Here is a 19,084-nt window from a genome sequence, read left to right on the forward strand (position 1 = left end):
ATATTCTTGCCTAATAAAATACCTTTTTAGGGTTCCGTAGTCAACTAGGAACCCTTATAGTTTCGCCATGTCCGTCTGTCTGTCTGTCTGTCTGTCTGTCCGAGGCTTTGCTCCGTGGTCGTTAGTGCTAGATAGCTGAAATTTGGCATGAATATATAAATCAATAAAGCCGACAAAGTCGTACAATAAAATCTAAAAATTTTTTTTTTTAGGGTAGCTCCCCTACACGTAAAGTGGGAGTGATATTTTTTTTTCGCTTCAAACCTAGATTGTGGGGTATCGTTGGAAAGGTCTTTCAAAACGAATACGGGAACGGGTTTTCAAGAAACATTTTTTGATAAAGTGAATATATTCGGAGATAATCGCTCCGAAAAAAAAAAATGTGTCCCCCCCCCCTAACTTTTGAATCATAGGTCCAAAAAATATGAAAAATATCGTGGAAGTAGAGCTTAAGAAAGACATTAAATGAAAACTATAGCGGACATGATCAGTTTAGCTGTTTTTGAGTTATCGCAAAAAGTTTTCCCTTCATAGTAAAAAGACTTACTTTAATTAGGTACTGATTATGCAAATTTGCCTATTTGTTTAACTCGGGTGAAAGGTACCGTTTCATCCCTTGGTTAACAATTTACTATACTTTAAGCTCCAGTTTAGCTTATTGTGACGGAAGAGTAACTACGGAACCCTACACTGAGCGTGGCCCGACATGCTCTTGGCCGGTTTTTATTGTTTGTTTACATTTTGTTAAATATGTGAAGAAATAGACTAGATCTGTATTCAATTGTGATAACGAATCAGTTGTCGGCAAGCTTAGTGTGTAAATAGAATAGGCAGAAAACCCCTATAGAGAACCGCGATTATCGTCATTGTTGTACATGGCACTGAATGTTTTCTTTAACTTGCAATGTTTGTTTGTTACAAGCTTTTATTTGACTTGCCCTATTAGTATGTACGTATGTATGTTATTTAGTTATTGTGGGTCAAATCTTAGAAGCTAAATTTGATCCACTTCGCGATTTCCGATTTAGCTAATATTTTGCATAGATATGTAAATCGGATGATAATGCAATATTATGATGATATGGAGCTGATCTGATGATGGAGACAGGAGGTGACTGAAACTGAATAATAACATACATAGATTTTGTCCTTTGACAGAGTTTCCACAACATAGGACAGTCAAGCTTATTAACTATCACATTTAAGTTATTACGGGACTCTTAGCTTAAAAAACTTCCGAGTCTAGTCGAGTTGTTTGTTGAGTTTTTTAAGTGCAACTCGAGTCTTCAAATAAAGACTTCGTCAAAAAAAAAAAAAGGTTTTATCTACGAGACAAAGGAAAATTGATTTATTTTATGATTTGTGCATAACCCAAATTTAATGTGGGGACAATGCCTTTTAGAAAGCTTTTGTACATAATTTGAGAGTTCTCTTTAAAGAGCTCAAGTTTTTACAAAAGACTTAGGTCTCGATAAGGACTCAAGTTTTGACTTAATAAATAGAGTCTGAAAAACTGAGTCGAGTCGAGTCGAGTCGAGTCTTAAAGCAGAGGACTCGAAGGACTCGAGTCTTAACTGACACTAGTTAACTTGGTCCGACTCAATACTTCGTGTTTTGTAGCATTAGAAAATAGCAGTAGCATAAGACTAGACTAGACTTATGCTACTGCTATTTATATTGCTAACTATATAATTATACAAATAATCAAAATAATAATAATGTAATTAATATATCGAAGCGTGGAATGTATATAATCTATTGGAAATAAATGGCTTAATTATTATTAATTATTATTAGCATTAGAAAAAGGGTACACAATTTTGACGTGTTTCTATGTCAGAGGTCTCCAAACCCCGGCCCGTTCCAATCCGGCCCGCGGACACAAAACGCGACAGCCTACGGTCCGGCCCGCGGGCGGTTGCCAAACGGATCTCACGCTCCAGGGGTTTAGCATTCATTGAGAGTGGAACTGTTCCTAACAGCAACAACTAAACCAGAATAACCCGCTCTCAAAAAACCCGATAGTGGCCGGTGCGAAAGTTTCTGAGGTTCAATATAGCCCTAAGGTTAAAAAGTTTGGAGACCCCTGCTCTAAGTAATTGAAAAACGCTTAAAAAATTATTAATTATGAAACCAAAAGTATAATTTTTACATATTTACTGTGCCTTATTTTTCTAGATTTTTTTTTATGGTAGAGGAGGCAGACGAGCAGACGGATCACCTGATGGTAAGCGATTACCGCCGCCCATGGACGCCTGCAACACCAGAGGGGTTGTAAGTGCGTTGCCGGCCTTTAAGATGGGAGTACGCTCTTTCCTTGAAGGTTTGAAGGTCGTATCGGTCCGGAAATACCGCAGGCGACGGTTCATTTTTGCAATAAAAACACACGCCAAGAGTATTTATTATTTTTCTAATGAAACGAGGTATAGGTTCATTCGGGGAGGGATGGTGTGAGGTCGTTCTGTATGAAATATTATTGCTGATTCTCTGATATTTAATTAACGTTTACCATTCAGGTTCGTGAAATGCCGCGGCATCCAGTTCGCGGCCAACGTGCAGCGGGAACGGCCCCAGCAATATGGCCACGCTCTGTTGTGGGGCTCCAAACAGCTCAGCCTGGCTTACTCTGCACAGTACGCGCAGTACGCAGGTAACTTCTACTGCGGACACTTTGTTCAACCCCTTAACTCCCAGGGTCTGGGATTTGTCAGCTAAAAAACATCCTTGAAGTTTTACTGTTAGTTTCGAATTTTGAAACTTTTACGAGTTGGTAAAAGTTTGTCGACATTTTAAATTGTACTTTTGTTCTTGTAATGGATAAAAATAACAATTTGATCGATATGTGAATTGTTAGTGTTGTTGTATTAAACGATCTCGCTTTGCTCGCCCGCCTAAGTCGCACACAGTCGGCATTTTCCTATTCCCCGGCCAATATTTCCCCCTTTTCTAACCATCTATTTTATATTACCAGGTTTCGTAGGCACCCAGCACCTGCACGCCCTCGTCCGCCTGCTGGGCTACCAGGGCGTGGCCGTGGTGGTGTCGGAGCTGCTGGGCGTGGCCCGGGGGCTGCTGCACGGCTCCCTGGCGCAGTTCACGCGCGCCCTGCACGCCGCCATGCCGAGACACTGCAAGCTGCCGCGCTACGACTACGGCTCCAACGGTGACTATACAATATACACTATACTCCGAGCTGCTGGGCGTGGCCCGGGGGCTGCTGCACGGCTCCCTGGCGCAGTTCACGCGCGCCCTGCACGCCGCCATGCCGAGACACTGCAAGCTGCCGCGCTACGACTACGGCTCCAACGGTGACTATACAATATACACTATACTCCGAGCTGCTGGGCGTGGCCCGGGGGCTGCTGCACGGCTCCCTGGCGCAGTTCACGCGCGCCCTGCACGCCGCCATGCCGAGACACTGCAAGCTGCCGCGCTACGACTACGGCTCCAACGGTGACTATACAATATACACTATACTCCGAGCTGCTGGGCGTGGCCCGGGGGCTGCTGCACGGCTCCCTGGCGCAGTTCACGCGCGCCCTGCACGCCGCCATGCCGAGACACTGCAAGCTGCCGCGCTACGACTACGGCTCCAACGGTGACTATACAATATACACTATACTCCGAGCTGCTGGGCGTGGCCCGGGGGCTGCTGCACGGCTCCCTGGCGCAGTTCACGCGCGCCCTGCACGCCGCCATGCCGAGACACTGCAAGCTGCCGCGCTACGACTACGGCTCCAACGGTGACTATACAATATACACTATACTCCGAGCTGCTGGGCGTGGCCCGGGGGCTGCTGCACGGCTCCCTGGCGCAGTTCACGCGCGCCCTGCACGCCGCCATGCCGAGACACTGCAAGCTGCCGCGCTACGACTACGGCTCCAACGGTGACTATACAATATACACTATACTCCGAGCTGCTGGGCGTGGCCCGGGGGCTGCTGCACGGCTCCCTGGCGCAGTTCACGCGCGCCCTGCACGCCGCCATGCCGAGACACTGCAAGCTGCCGCGCTACGACTACGGCTCCAACGGTGACTATACAATATACACTATACTCCGAGCTGCTGGGCGTGGCCCGGGGGCTGCTGCACGGCTCCCTGGCGCAGTTCACGCGCGCCCTGCACGCCGCCATGCCGAGACACTGCAAGCTGCCGCGCTACGACTACGGCTCCAACGGTGACTATACAATATACACTATACTCCGAGCTGCTGGGCGTGGCCCGGGGGCTGCTGCACGGCTCCCTGGCGCAGTTCACGCGCGCCCTGCACGCCGCCATGCCGAGACACTGCAAGCTGCCGCGCTACGACTACGGCTCCAACGGTGACTATACAATATACACTATACTCCGAGCTGCTGGGCGTGGCCCGGGGGCTGCTGCACGGCTCCCTGGCGCAGTTCACGCGCGCCCTGCACGCCGCCATGCCGAGACACTGCAAGCTGCCGCGCTACGACTACGGCTCCAACGGTGACTATACAATATACACTATACTCCGAGCTGCTGGGCGTGGCCCGGGGGCTGCTGCACGGCTCCCTGGCGCAGTTCACGCGCGCCCTGCACGCCGCCATGCCGAGACACTGCAAGCTGCCGCGCTACGACTACGGCTCCAACGGTGACTATACAATATACACTATACTCCGAGCTGCTGGGCGTGGCCCGGGGGCTGCTGCACGGCTCCCTGGCGCAGTTCACGCGCGCCCTGCACGCCGCCATGCCGAGACACTGCAAGCTGCCGCGCTACGACTACGGCTCCAACGGTGACTATACAATATACACTATACTCCGAGCTGCTGGGCGTGGCCCGGGGGCTGCTGCACGGCTCCCTGGCGCAGTTCACGCGCGCCCTGCACGCCGCCATGCCGAGACACTGCAAGCTGCCGCGCTACGACTACGGCTCCAACGGTGACTATACAATATACACTATACTCCGAGCTGCTGGGCGTGGCCCGGGGGCTGCTGCACGGCTCCCTGGCGCAGTTCACGCGCGCCCTGCACGCCGCCATGCCGAGACACTGCAAGCTGCCGCGCTACGACTACGGCTCCAACGGTGACTATACAATATACACTATACTCCGAGCTGCTGGGCGTGGCCCGGGGGCTGCTGCACGGCTCCCTGGCGCAGTTCACGCGCGCCCTGCACGCCGCCATGCCGAGACACTGCAAGCTGCCGCGCTACGACTACGGCTCCAACGGTGACTATACAATATACACTATACTCAGAGCTACTGGACGTGGCCCGGGGGCTGCTGCACGGCTCCCTGGCGCAGTTCACGCGCGCCCTGCACGCCGCCATGCCGAGACACTGCAAGCTGCCGCGCTACGACTACGGCTCCAACGGTGACTATACAATATACACTATACTCCGAGCTGCTGGGCGTGGCCCGGGGGCTGCTGCACGGCTCCCTGGCGCAGTTCACGCGCGCCCTGCACGCCGCCATGCCGAGACACTGCAAGCTGCCGCGCTACGACTACGGCTCCAACGGTGACTATACAATATACACTATACTCCGAGCTGCTGGGCGTGGCCCGGGGGCTGCTGCACGGCTCCCTGGCGCAGTTCACGCGCGCCCTGCACGCCGCCATGCCGAGACACTGCAAGCTGCCGCGCTACGACTACGGCTCCAACGGTGACTATACAATATACACTATACTCCGAGCTGCTGGGCGTGGCCCGGGGGCTGCTGCACGGCTCCCTGGCGCAGTTCACGCGCGCCCTGCACGCCGCCATGCCGAGACACTGCAAGCTGCCGCGCTACGACTACGGCTCCAACGGTGACTATACAATATACACTATACTCCGAGCTGCTGGGCGTGGCCCGGGGGCTGCTGCACGGCTCCCTGGCGCAGTTCACGCGCGCCCTGCACGCCGCCATGCCGAGACACTGCAAGCTGCCGCGCTACGACTACGGCTCCAACGGTGACTATACAATATACACTATACTCCGAGCTGCTGGGCGTGGCCCGGGGGCTGCTGCACGGCTCCCTGGCGCAGTTCACGCGCGCCCTGCACGCCGCCATGCCGAGACACTGCAAGCTGCCGCGCTACGACTACGGCTCCAACTGTGACTATACAATATACACTATACTCCGAGCTGCTGGGCGTGGCCCGGGGGCTGCTGCACGGCTCCCTGGCGCAGTTCACGCGCGCCCTGCACGCCGCCATGCCGAGACACTGCAAGCTGCCGCGCTACGACTACGGCTCCAACGGTGACTATACAATATACACTATACTCCGAGCTGCTGGACGTGGCCCGGGGGCTGCTGCACGGCTCCCTGGCGCAGTTCACGCGCGCCCTGCACGCCGCCATGCCGAGACACTGCAAGCTGCCGCGCTACGACTACGGCTCCAACGGTGACTATACAATATACACTATACTCCGAGCTGCTGGGCGTGGCCCGGGGGCTGCTGCACGGCTCCCTGGCGCAGTTCACGCGCGCCCTGCACGCCGCCATGCCGAGACACTGCAAGCTGCCGCGCTACGACTACGGCTCCAACGGTGACTATACAATATACACTATACTCCGAGCTGCTGGACGTGGCCCGGGGGCTGCTGCACGGCTCCCTGTACCCCTGTGCATATACCTTGGGATCATAATGAACGCCTCACTGGTTGGGAGACCCTGGCTTGGATTCACTGTAAGAAGTTATAGGAATTAGCAGTAGGCTCAGCAAAGTACAAATACGATAATAAATATTTGTTCCAGGTGTCCTGGGCTACTACCATGCACAGTTGACAGACATCGTGCAGTACCCAGACGCGCGTACGGAACTGTTCCACGCGTTCCGGGAGCTCGGCAACATCATACTTTTCTGCATGCTTGTCGAACAGGTACTGAAATATGTCCAAAATATTCATCGACTTCTTTTTTGTGTGCCCTAGAGGGTCGTGAAGCCCCTACAAAAAGTACCTTGACGTGGACGCTAAACGCTAACAAATTACTGTCGCTCCGTACAATTCACGCACGCTCCTTTGCGCAAAAATTGACAACAACAGTTTAAAAAAAAGTATCTTTATGTTTAGATAATTCAGGTATATCAAAGATTTAAGATATTAGTATCTCTAGCCTAATAAATTCTGTCACATATACTTGTATGACGGTGTTATTTATTGAGAAATGTTGTATGTTTAGGCGCTGAGCCAGGAGGAGGTGACGGACCTGCTGCACGCGGCGCCCTTCCAGAACATACTGCCGAGACCGTTCACAGCTGGTAAGCTAACATCCTGACGCAAGGCCACAGCCCAATATCGACCTTCGTGCATTCCGATAAGGTTCACTATGACGCGGCAGGACGATAGGCGTGGCGTTCAATGGGTTCTCTTGCTAGTATCGTCGGGTTATTCCCACTAGTTACCACCAAGTTGATACCAGTGGTAACTACTGGGAATTTTTTTCCCACCTTTTACCAGTGGTAATTACTGAGAAAAATATTCCCACTAGTTACGGAAAGGTGGGAAAAGAATTCCCAGTAGTTACCACTGGTAACAACTTGGTGGTAACTAGTGGGAATAACCCGTATCGTCAGCAGCAGAAGTTGCTAGTCGGGCGAGGTGTTCAAAATTAACTGAACACAACTAAAAAAGAGAATGAGATGTGTGAAGATCACAAAGTCATGAACAGCTTAGATACTTAGCTACTTCTACCGCTGACTATTCTATCTTCAAAATGTTTTTTTCGTTTATAACATCAATTAAGTTGGACATTACTGCCGGCCTATCCAAGGTGTCAATCGATAGCGCTACGACAACGAAATGCTTTGTGTCTCTCTATCACTCTTCCATATTAGAGCGACAGTGACAGTTGCGTTTCGATCGCATTCTTTTCACACAGACACGTAACCGGTAAAATGATAACATTGAGTAAAAATAAAAACGACACCATTTGATAACACACTGGTTCACTGACTGTGGATGCTTTGTGGCCTTAAATCTGCGTTTTGTACGTTTTATTGTACAATAAAGATAAATAAATGAATTTGCAGAGGGAGAGAAGCCTGAAACAAAACAAAAGCGGCTGGAGGCCAAGTACGCCGCGCTGCAGATCGTTCAGAACGTCGACAAGTACGGCACTGCCAAGGTAATAAATAAATAAAATATTTTTTTATTACAGACTAGCTGCTATTTCGCAACTGTGCACTCGTTCATCTCGTACGGCACCGCGCTATGGGGCGGAGCCGCTGACTGGCATCGGGTCTTTTAATTACAAAGACGAGCAGTGCGCGCAATATCATGTGTTTCTGATGACGTCCCTACTCGCCAGTATTTCACAGAATACAGTACTAACACTACCCTGTGTACTATTCAGCAAATAGCGATATTTACCCTCGCCAACACGAACAAATTTACTGTAAAACAGGTAAATCCAAATCGCCATCTGCGTAGTAACAAGAACGCGGGCTGCTTCGCAACTGTGCCACATAAGTTAGCGAAAAGTGGACGATCAGTAGTTACAACCACCTGCCTCAAGTATCAAGAATGCACCTTTCTTTCATAATTACTAAAACCACTGTTTTATTTTATTTATTGAACACAATGCAAGCTTACGGTTTCAAACCAATTCACTTACATGCTAGAAAAACATATATTATCAACAATAATAAATATACATGCTTACGAATCAAATATTAACATACAAAAAACATGCGCATAAAATAGATGCAAATTGATGACATAAATGCATATTTTTCTAGCGAAGTCGTTGATGTACCTACATAAATTTAACTATATTAAAAACTTATATTATGCGGTACAAATTTAATGTATAATACTTATAGGTATTACATCGTATTAATGAAATAAAAATTATAGATTAGGTATATACTGTATTTAATTGATATTTAAAATTTTATGTAAACTAACCTAATGCTTTTTTTTTTCTTTTTGGCTCCATAGTTTAGTTAGTCCGTCATTTTACTTTTCGTTGTACAGTACATACATATTTTTTTTGACATTTTTTTCCTGAAATGTCTATTTTAGAATACTTGGCTATTACTTTCATTTTCTGTTTTGTGATGGAGAAATAGGCTTAATTAGGCTATCGTCCCGACAAATTTGTTCAATATATAACTTAATTGTCTCCCGATTTGAATGTATTCTGCGTAAAGGTAGTTCTGCGTAACTATTTAAACGAAAACCGTATTATTGTAATAAATAGTTATAAGTGTTGGTGTATATGTGTTTTTATGTAAGTACTAATATAGGATGTAAGTTGTTTTGATTTACTAACAAAATATGGATCTGATGGTCTGAAATAAACTAATTTTATTTTATTTTATTTATTTTATTATGAAAATGTCTACACTGAAAAGCTCCACTTAGCGTCGCTTATGTTTGGCATTGTGTACTACCGGATGCCTTCGTACCTTTACAATAAGCTCACCTGGGCTCATAACTTCAGATCCTCCAAGGCCAGGTCATCCAGGTACCTGCAACTTGGCAGTGGCAGTTTTCATTACGCTGCCACGAAATGCTGGAATGACCTGCCTCCACCAATCCGTTCACTGAAGTCATTGAATGGTTTCAAATCAAAATGTCGTGCACACTTACTTCAATTTCAAACTGTAACATCTCTGCAATATAAGTAATACACTCACGCATTTCCAATTTGATGGCAAAAAAATGGGGTTGGTGCGGCGGCATTTGAGTACTTTTTTAAACTTCATTTATTATGGACGGACTGATTTAATATAAATATAAAAATTGATTTGTATGTAGTTTTAAATATTTTTTTTTAGGTTACAGTTTTTTCTTACGTATCTAATTTTATATAATAAGTGTTTTCAATTTCAATCTTAGTAATGTACAGTAGCAAAAATGTTTTTGGTAGTATGTTTTTAGGGGTTCCGTAGCCAAATGGCAAAAAACGGAACCTATATAGATTCGTCATGTCCGTCTGTCTGTCCGGTTATGTCACAGCCACTTTTTAGTATAATTTTTTTTTGTGTTCCTTTTTGTCTGTTTTTTTTTTCTTTCTCTGTATGTTCTTCTTTTTCGAAATATATTGTGGCGTTAAATAAATCTATTTTCAATTTTTCTATCTTTTAACATTGATCCATATTAATATGAGAATTTTGATCAAAAAATTACTTGGGTTAGGTACAATTTGGGAGTACAATTTTTATCCACTTTTTTCACTACAACAAAATTTAATACAGTACTATAATCTTAAACATTAATATCGATGTACAGGGGCACGCACTGAAGCTACAATAGTTTGAAACCTATACGAAACAACGTAAATATATCCGCACATGTTGAGAAAGTGTCATTATTTAAGTGATATTGTGATTTGTAGCAAAGCCAGCTAGCCCGCGAAGGCGACCTGCTGACCCGCGAGCGGCTGTGCTGCGGGCTCTCTCTGTTCTCCGTGGTGCTCCGGCGCCTGCGCGGCTGTCTCACCGCGCCCGCCTGGCCCCTGCCGCCCGCCGCGCCGCACGCCGCGCCGCTGCACGCTGACGACACTAACGAGTTCCACAGGTAACGTTAACATGGTGCCCGGCGCCTGCGCGGCTGTCTCACCGCGCCCGCCTGGCCCCTGCCCCCCGCCGCGCCGCACGCCGCGCCGCTGCACGCTGACGACACTAACGAGTTCCACAGGTAACGTTAACATGGTGCCCGGCGCCTGCGCGGCTGTCTCACCGCGCCCGCCTGGCCCCTGCCGCCCGCCGCGCCGCACGCCGCGCCGCTGCACGCTGACGACACTAACGAGTTCCACAGGTAACGTTAACATGGTGCCCGGCGCCTGCGCGGCTGTCTCACCGCGCCCGCCTGGCCCCTGCCGCCCGCCGCGCCGCACGCCGCGCCGCTGCACGCTGACGACACTAACGAGTTCCACAGGTAACGTTAACATGGTGCCCGGCGCCTGCGCGGCTGTCTCACCGCGCCCGCCTGGCCCCTGCCGCCCGCCGCGCCGCACGCCGCGCCGCTGCACGCTGACGACACTAACGAGTTCCACAGGTAACGTTAACATGGTGCCCGGCGCCTGCGCGGCTGTCTCACCGCGCCCGCCTGGCCCCTGCCGCCCGCCGCGCCGCACGCCGCGCCGCTGCACGCTGACGACACTAACGAGTTCCACAGGTAACGTTAACATGGTGCCCGGCGCCTGCGCGGCTGTCTCACCGCGCCCGCCTGGCCCCTGCCGCCCGCCGCGCCGCACGCCGCGCCGCTGCACGCTGACGACACTAACGAGTTCCACAGGTAACGTTAACATTAACAAGTGTTTTTCGTACAGCAAAGCCAGCTGACCTGCGAGCGGCTTTGTTGCGGCCTTTCCCTGTTCTCCGTAGGCTACGCGGTTGTCTTACCGCGCCCGCCTGGCCTTTGCCCTCCGCCGCGCTCCTACATACTGCAACACTAACGAGTTAAAAGTGAGATTATTAAAAACCACAGTGCGCTTTAGTATATATTTTCCGCTTCACTCAATTATGAATTTGTTCATGTTTTTTTATCGATAGCTGGAACGTTGCAGCTGGAACGTTGCAACTGGAACCTAAACGATGGCAGCCCAAACTTCGTTAGTCCTTATTAAATCATATTTACTCTGAAAGCCATACGGTTAAATTATAAGTTCGATTATTTTTACACTTTTTATATATGCTATTTATCTTTCAGACTGTGGTCGGCTCTTCAATTCCTGTACTGTATCCCGGTCACCGACACACAGTTCACCGTGGAGTAAGTTGTACATTTTATTGTGATACTCATTATAATCAATTAATTTCATCATCTTCATTCTAGAGTTAGTGTATATTGTTTCTCTTACATCATAAATTGTATTATCCACTGTTCTGACTGTTGTATTAACTTTTTTAAACTGTATGTGTAATTGTGTAATATGTTATTAGGGCCCCTTTGCAATAAAAAAAACTAAGAAATATCACTGTCTTTGTGAGTTTACGCTCGACACTAGAGCAACCATATTGGATCGGTTGTTGGTTGGATCAATGAAGTCATTGTGTTCATTTTTGCAGTTTTTAAAGATTCCCTCATGCGCATAGTTTGGTGTGAGTTATGAATTGTCTTTGGAGATATTCTCAATTGTTTTGAAGATTATTGGTCCAAAAAGTAACTCTTTTTACATACATACAATACATACATACATATAATCACGTCTACTCCCGGAGGGGTGGAGGAGAGACTACGAATTTCCACTTGCTACGATCCTGACATACCTCTTCTGCTTCCTACACTTTCATATCATTCTTCATCCACGCTCCCCGGTTTAGAATGCTCTTGAACTGGCCTTTCTTCAGGATTTCCCTGGTTTGATCAGAGAAAGTCTGCCGAGGTCTATCCCTTCCAGCTCCCTCTTCTACTTCTCCCTTATACACTCTCTTTGTTAGCCTTCTTTCACTCATTTTTTCCACGTGTCCAAACCAAGTCAACATACCTTTCTCAATGTATGTCATTATATCCTTGTAATTCTATTTATACACAGGAAAACGCATTGGGTCAGTGTAATGAAACATACAGTAAAATTCTAGGTCAAAGTCTACCGTTCATACTTCTAACCCAGGAGTCGGGAAACTTTTGAAATCAAGAGCCATCAACAGTAGAAAATTCGAAAGAGCCGCAAATATTGTTTTCAGTGGTCTAAAATCTATTATCCCTGGTCCCTTGAAGCCGCAATCGTACCTCCAAAGAGCGGCTTGCGCACGTGAGTCGCGGTTTGCAGACCTCTGTAATCTAACCCAATCTTCTTGCAGGGAACTGTTTGGCGAGGGTCTCCACTGGGCAGGCTGCACCATTGTGGCCCTGCTGGGGCAACAGCGCCGCTTCGAGGCCTTGGACTTCTGCTACCACATCCTCAGGGTCCAGCGAGTCGATGGCAAGGATGAACTCGTCAAGGGGATCGTAAGTATCTTTGAGGTTTTTGAGAAAATTCATGGAGGAAAACTTTAGTACGATTCCCACCGAACCGGCGGAGTCGGAGAGTATCTCACAATTGTCCGCCCGCAAGCTGCTCCGCTCCTCGCGGACGCGGACGGCTCCGGCCGAACTCCATCGCTTCTGCCATACATGATGTATAGGCACATTGAAAATGCGCTCCGCTGCGGCACGTCTCCGGCCGGTTGGTGGACATCGTACATTACATCCGTGTGACCCCTTTTAGGGTGCACCGTTCCGCGTAGCTATCCCCACGTCACTGAAGTGTCTAAACTGAAATTGAAGTTTACGCATTTGCACTACATAGGTGTATGTTGCGCTGTGCTATGTAACGGATTAATTTAATATAAGTTGCAGAATTCAATTTTTCCATATTCACATACAAACTATACACATTTTTACACTTAAAACTAGGTGGCCAGCATGTGGATCTGGTTCCAGTAGTAATGGAAGGGACCATCTTCCCGTCCTGCCAGTTTCCAGGAGACTTTTGGGGCTACCGGCAATACGTCTCAGCAGGACGTGACAAGTTTTCGCATTATCGCGTGAGAGCCATCCGTGCGCGCCTCCGCGAATATGCCTGACGCACTGCAATGCTTCGGGAGCCTCAACGGAATCCTAAAAGAGTTGTTATATTGGACGCGCATGGCGCTGTACGTTTTTTGAATATAGTTGATCCATAGACTGCAGGTGTAAAATGACTGACGACAGTATGCCCTAACGCGTTAATGCGTCGTTGGCGTTGGACCTACGGTTCGGATATATCCGTCGTTGGCATTGAAAAGATTAAACTTAAATAATCGTGCGGGGCGCGTCATTGTGAACTTTGTCGGAATGCAGGAAGGTTGATATTGGGCTGCAGCCGCGCGTGTCAATTGACGTCTTTATCGGACAAAGAGTTAAGCCGACGTCATGGATCATGACCATGTATGAAGCATTTGTTTTTGCAACATTTCTTACATTTTTAATAGTGTGACGATCGTCAAATTTTGTTTTTGTAGAACGTATCTATTTTACCAGTGTTTTTTTGTACGTTTAACCCTTTGAACGTTTGCGGCTCGTGGCTCGGCTCGCGGCTCGTCTCGTGTCACGGCCGCAGCCTTTAAGTTTGCGGAGCTAATCAATTTTAAACTCAAGCGGCAAGCTATAAGGTTTGTAACCCAATGAAAACCCGTACGCGAATGTAAACAGCAAGCGCGCGTCCCCCGCGAGCCCCTTAGACTCGTGCCCAAAAAACCGAGCCACGACTGTTTAGGTACATGCGCGTCTCGTGGCTCGCTGTGCGGCTCGCCTCGCCACCCGCACACGAATGTAAAGGCGCCATCATAAACACAACACTCAAATGCCAAAGTTTTGGCTTAATGGACTCGCATCCAGGCCATAATTGTTAAAAAAAAAACTTAAACGCCAAGCTCCTGGGCGCAAGGGAGCTAATGTAAACCTTACTCGAAAGTATGAAGGTTACTTTGACAGCGTCCTCCATAACACCTATAGGTGTCCTTGGCGTGGCGGGCACGACTAGCAACGACGACTTTAGGTGTTCTTGGTGTTAAAAAGGTCTTATGTAGATATTTGTCGAATCCTACGCCGAGTCAGACGACGCTACTGAGCCACGTTGTTACGTCCACGTTACGTTTTATCTCGTATCTTTGTATTTTTTTTATATGTTTTGTACTTCGCAGTGCCTTAGTAGTAATACTGTAATGCTGTGTAACTAATTTGAATAATAAAAAAAAATTCAGCGTTGGAGGTGATGGAGACCGAATCAAAGCAGAGAATTACAATAGTTATATTTAATGTTAACAGAAGACTAGTTGCAAAAAGTGAATTAATCTATACACATGTAGAAGCTTATATAGTCGCGTACAGCGCCACACTATGGATTGTTTATGAACTATTGCATACATTGATATGGCTAAGCTTAGAGAGCAAGTACACAAGTTTTCGGTAGATGTCACCTTAAAGAGGTTAATTAGGTACATTTCATAGGTGGTGCCACCTACCGACGATAGCGAGACTTAATCTATCTAGATTAGGTAAGTAGGTATTTAGGTATGCTAATAACTAAACTTGTTAAGATAGGTCTTAACATGTTCATGTCTGAGATTTCCGCTAATACTAGTTATTTTCCTTCCTCAGCCGCTGAAGCGCATGGTGGACCGCATCCGCCGCTTCCAGGTGCTGAACTCGCAGATCTTCGGCGTGCTGGCGCGCCACCTGGCGGCCGACGACGAGCGCGCGGGCGTCGAGCACGTGCGCTGCTTCCCGCCGCCCAGCGCGCCGCAGCACGCTGGGAATTAACTTGGCAGGCGAGTGCACTGGCAACGAGGCTGGCGAGTACATTGGAGATACAGGGTGGCCAAATAAGAAGTATACATTTTGTTTTTAAATTTTAACTGTATTATGTTCAAAAATTATTAAGTATTGTTTTAAAAATATATTCTTCAGGGTTGGCAAATTCATGCGAAACATAATGTCTGACATATGTCCACCTCTAACAGCAGGCAAATGTAAGCCCTTATCATCCCAATGTTCAGCATCTATTCGCACATTTTTGGCATTATCTTAGTACATTTGTGTCGAATAGTCGGTTTTAACTGTTTAAATTTCATCAGCTCGTTAGCATAGAAACGTAATTTTAGATAGCCCCACAGAAATAAGTCACGAGCTGCAAAATTTGGGGAATTTGGGTGCCAATCACAATCACTTTTTTCAAAATTAATCGAGCAAACAACGTGTTTTAAACAACAGAAACATTTGAGATAAAATTTCTTGCTGCTAGTGGTAGACATTTGGCAGAAATTATCTTCCGTATAAAATTGCCAACCCTGAATAATATATTTATAAAAAAATATTGAATAAAATTTCCACTCAATGTAATTAAAATTTAAAAACAAAGTGTATCATTCTTATTTGTCCACCCTGTACTATTAATGACAATTTATTTCGTCTTCGCCGTGTTGCGGATTTTCAGTGGTTAGTACCGGTAGGTACTTGCTTGCCGGTAGGCAAGGAGACTGACAACAGACGTTGAAAGTCATCGAGTGTCCCCGATGTAAACAAGAAGAAAATATTTCGCAATTAAGTATAAACAATTTTACCACAAAAATGTGAAAACTATTGTCATTTTAAGACAATAAATCATTTATATCAATAAAAAGACGACGGATGTTTTGAAATTAGTCATCGACATGACCGCTACTCACATATTATCTGACTTTTCGAGCAACACCGGCTTCCGACACGTCGTAAGGGAGGAGCGTTAGCGATATTTTACTGAACAAATCATTCTGCCATTTTTTGCGGGAAACGTGCACACAGTCGCACTTCTCACTCACTACATACAAAATCCAATCTGTAATGACGACACAAATACATATACAAAATGACACACGTATCTCAAATCTTTTTTATTTTTATTTATATTTTTTATTTTTGAAACGTAATAATATACAGCATTACAGTCGAGACCAAAGCACTGTGCATCTTGCACACCTCGATCTCTTGTGTACGGACGAGTCACAACATGCACCGCCATAGGCACAGTTGTGCCAATGCTTTGGCAGAGGGGAAATAGTATCAATGCCGTCTCCTTTCCCTGTGTTGCTCGAAGATCTGACTATACATAACGTACGCACATTATTGCCAATATTTAAGATACTTGTAGCTTTCTCTCCGACAAATACTTCATGTTGTAAATTACACACAAAATCCAATGAATACATCACGCACTTTGATAAAAAATTGATAGATTCATTATTGACGTCTTCAAAATTACTGTCGCCAGATGAGAAATAAATTCCAATACTTTTCCGCAATATGGCGAAGATTTTTAATTTTATTGGTCGAACTTTAGAACCTTGTCATGCTTTACTCGAGCAAACCTTTTATTTATGCTAATTTCTTTCATAATATGTCAATAAAAATAATACTGAAAATTATTATTTGTAGGAAATGTGTATGGATCGTTACTTTGTTAAGATTAATGAAATCATTTGCCGTAAGTTTAAATAATTATTTAATTTCCAATTAGCAATAGAATATGTGACGTTCTCAAGCAAAAGGAGTTCGCTTGCCATAAAGACGCGCTGCCGCTGACAGGTTATTCGTATTAAGATACTAATGTCGTTCTTATGGTAAGCTACAATAGCCTTTTATTGATTTGAATTATTTGAATAAATAATAAATGATCATCAAAATTGATAACATCACATATAAATAGTATTTAAGAAAGAAAAGACAATTTCTATTCTTTAATGTAAGTAGCATTAAGATTATTCTTTAGTGTTTATAACTTGCATTGTGTAGAAATTATAGATAATGCATTTATTGTTGCTTTAAATAAGTAAAATAAAAACGGAACGTGAACGCCACACGAAATATCTATATTATGTATAAAAAGATAAAGTAGACGTATCTTAACGTTGTGGTTTAAGTTAAATTTAATTTCCCTTAATACTTACTATAGCAAGTGGCGAGTCGGGCAATAAAAGTGATTTATGCGTAATAGTCGTTTGATTTGTAGCTGGCCCCGAATGGCTAATCCTTTGTCTATTGTTAATTAAAACCGCACGTGCCACTATCTGTAAAAAAAGGGTCGTATAATTCTAATTGGCACCTGAGCGCGGGCTAGTCCAACGCTCAAAAAACCAGTGTAGGTGCGCTCTCCAATAACGCGCTTTTGTTCCGCATCTCGAGGACAAATTTAAGACTGGTTCTGTAGCGTACGACTCACCGGCACTCAGTAACCGTAGAGGGACCACACAAGTAATCGCAAATTATTTTTCGATTTGTTCATTTTGAATCTTATTGCAATTTCCATAGGAGTTACCAATAACCGGTTAAAGTGACCGGACCATTTTTTATGCAGGTAGTAGCACGTGCAGTTTTACTTAATAATAAACAAAGGATAAGCCGTTCGGGACAGTTACAAACCGAACGACTATACCTGCACTAGGTACTGATGTAAATCCCGCTCCATAAGGCCGCGCAAGTGTGAAAGAGATAGCACAATTCCATTTATTAACGACTTTACTCGTTTTGTGCAAGTGTTAAATAAACGTCATAATTTCATAGAAGTTTGACGTTTAAAATAACACTTGCACTGTCCGGGCTGTCAAAATCTTTTGCTATACAAAAATGTCACCCACACGCCAATATACTGAGATTTTGTTAGGGTAGGTTAGGTATAATGATTTTTGGACAGTATATATAAAGCTGGAGCACACTTTTTTAAATAAATAAATCCCCTGAAAAAAATTTACCCTTTTCAGGCATTATTTGCATTGAGAGAGCTTCAAAAATGTATTAATTATCCGGTCAAATTAATTACCATTATGATATGCTTTCTGTCTGCTGCTGCAATTTTGTATTAATATAAAGTCTGTAATGATGTATTTTGTTTATTTATATTGTTTAATTAGGTTATTTGTAGGATTAAGAAATACGATCATGTAATTCCATTTATATCCACTTTTATAGAAAATAAATGTTTATTCGTATGTTGCATTTTATTTCGCGACAACCTATCAAACAAGATAATATATAGGGGAGAATCGGCTATTTTGTACCGCCGGTTTAAATGGTACCAGATCTAGAATTCCTATTCAACACTCCTTTTCCCATCTAGTAGTAACTACTGGGAAAAAATCCCACCAACCGAACCATAGCGCGACAGATGTATTGAAGTTGGGTGAGGACTAAGTTATCACGGTTTTTATTTATTTAAATAAATATTAAAGTAGGTACAAAACATTTACCTACTTATATCTCTACAACAAACTTATATCTCTGCAAGATAAGAGACTTCAACAAGGACCACCAAGGAGGAAGGAGGAGGAAGGAAGGAGGAGGTTCATGAGACCATTTTATATTTTAGTCAAACCGGAGGCCTAAGTGATACCGCTATCTAAAAAATAAACGCTAGCAACGACCAGTAAATAATAATGATAGGTAGTTTCCATACGCCATCACTGTAGTAGTTGAGCTGACGTTAGAAAGATCGGCGTTCCCTATATTTTTATATGGCACTTTGAACAGAGAGAATTGAAAAGACCAAGAGTGCTCACTCCATACAACGGTCTTGTTACCAAAAATACTATTATTTTCTTTGTCTACATCTAGCGTCAAGTAGCGGAACTCTCAGTACTGCTACTCGACCATAAATGTCGCGGTAAACAAAAAGTCTAATGCTGAACGA

General features: G+C 45.5%; 1 protein-coding gene across 1 annotated transcript in view; it reads left to right on the forward strand.

Annotated features, from left to right (window-relative positions):
• Positions 1-18,386, forward strand: part of LOC133532670 (cytoplasmic FMR1-interacting protein) — a 97,242-nt gene extending 78,856 nt beyond the window's left edge. Inside the window, exons 21-29 of the mRNA XM_061871434.1 lie at positions 2,517-2,650; positions 2,972-3,163; positions 6,707-6,831; positions 7,133-7,211; positions 7,983-8,077; positions 10,295-10,476; positions 11,611-11,673; positions 12,705-12,852; positions 15,025-18,386. Coding sequence (XP_061727418.1) covers positions 2,517-2,650; positions 2,972-3,163; positions 6,707-6,831; positions 7,133-7,211; positions 7,983-8,077; positions 10,295-10,476; positions 11,611-11,673; positions 12,705-12,852; positions 15,025-15,186 — 1,180 coding nt within the window. The 3' untranslated portion in view covers positions 15,187-18,386. The remainder of the gene's footprint in view (positions 1-2,516; positions 2,651-2,971; positions 3,164-6,706; positions 6,832-7,132; positions 7,212-7,982; positions 8,078-10,294; positions 10,477-11,610; positions 11,674-12,704; positions 12,853-15,024) is intronic.
• Positions 18,387-19,084: the final 698 nt, after the last annotated feature.

Source organism: Cydia pomonella, chromosome 27 (genome assembly GCF_033807575.1).
Source record: "Cydia pomonella isolate Wapato2018A chromosome 27, ilCydPomo1, whole genome shotgun sequence".
NCBI classification, from domain to species: Eukaryota; Metazoa; Arthropoda; class Insecta; order Lepidoptera; family Tortricidae; genus Cydia; species Cydia pomonella.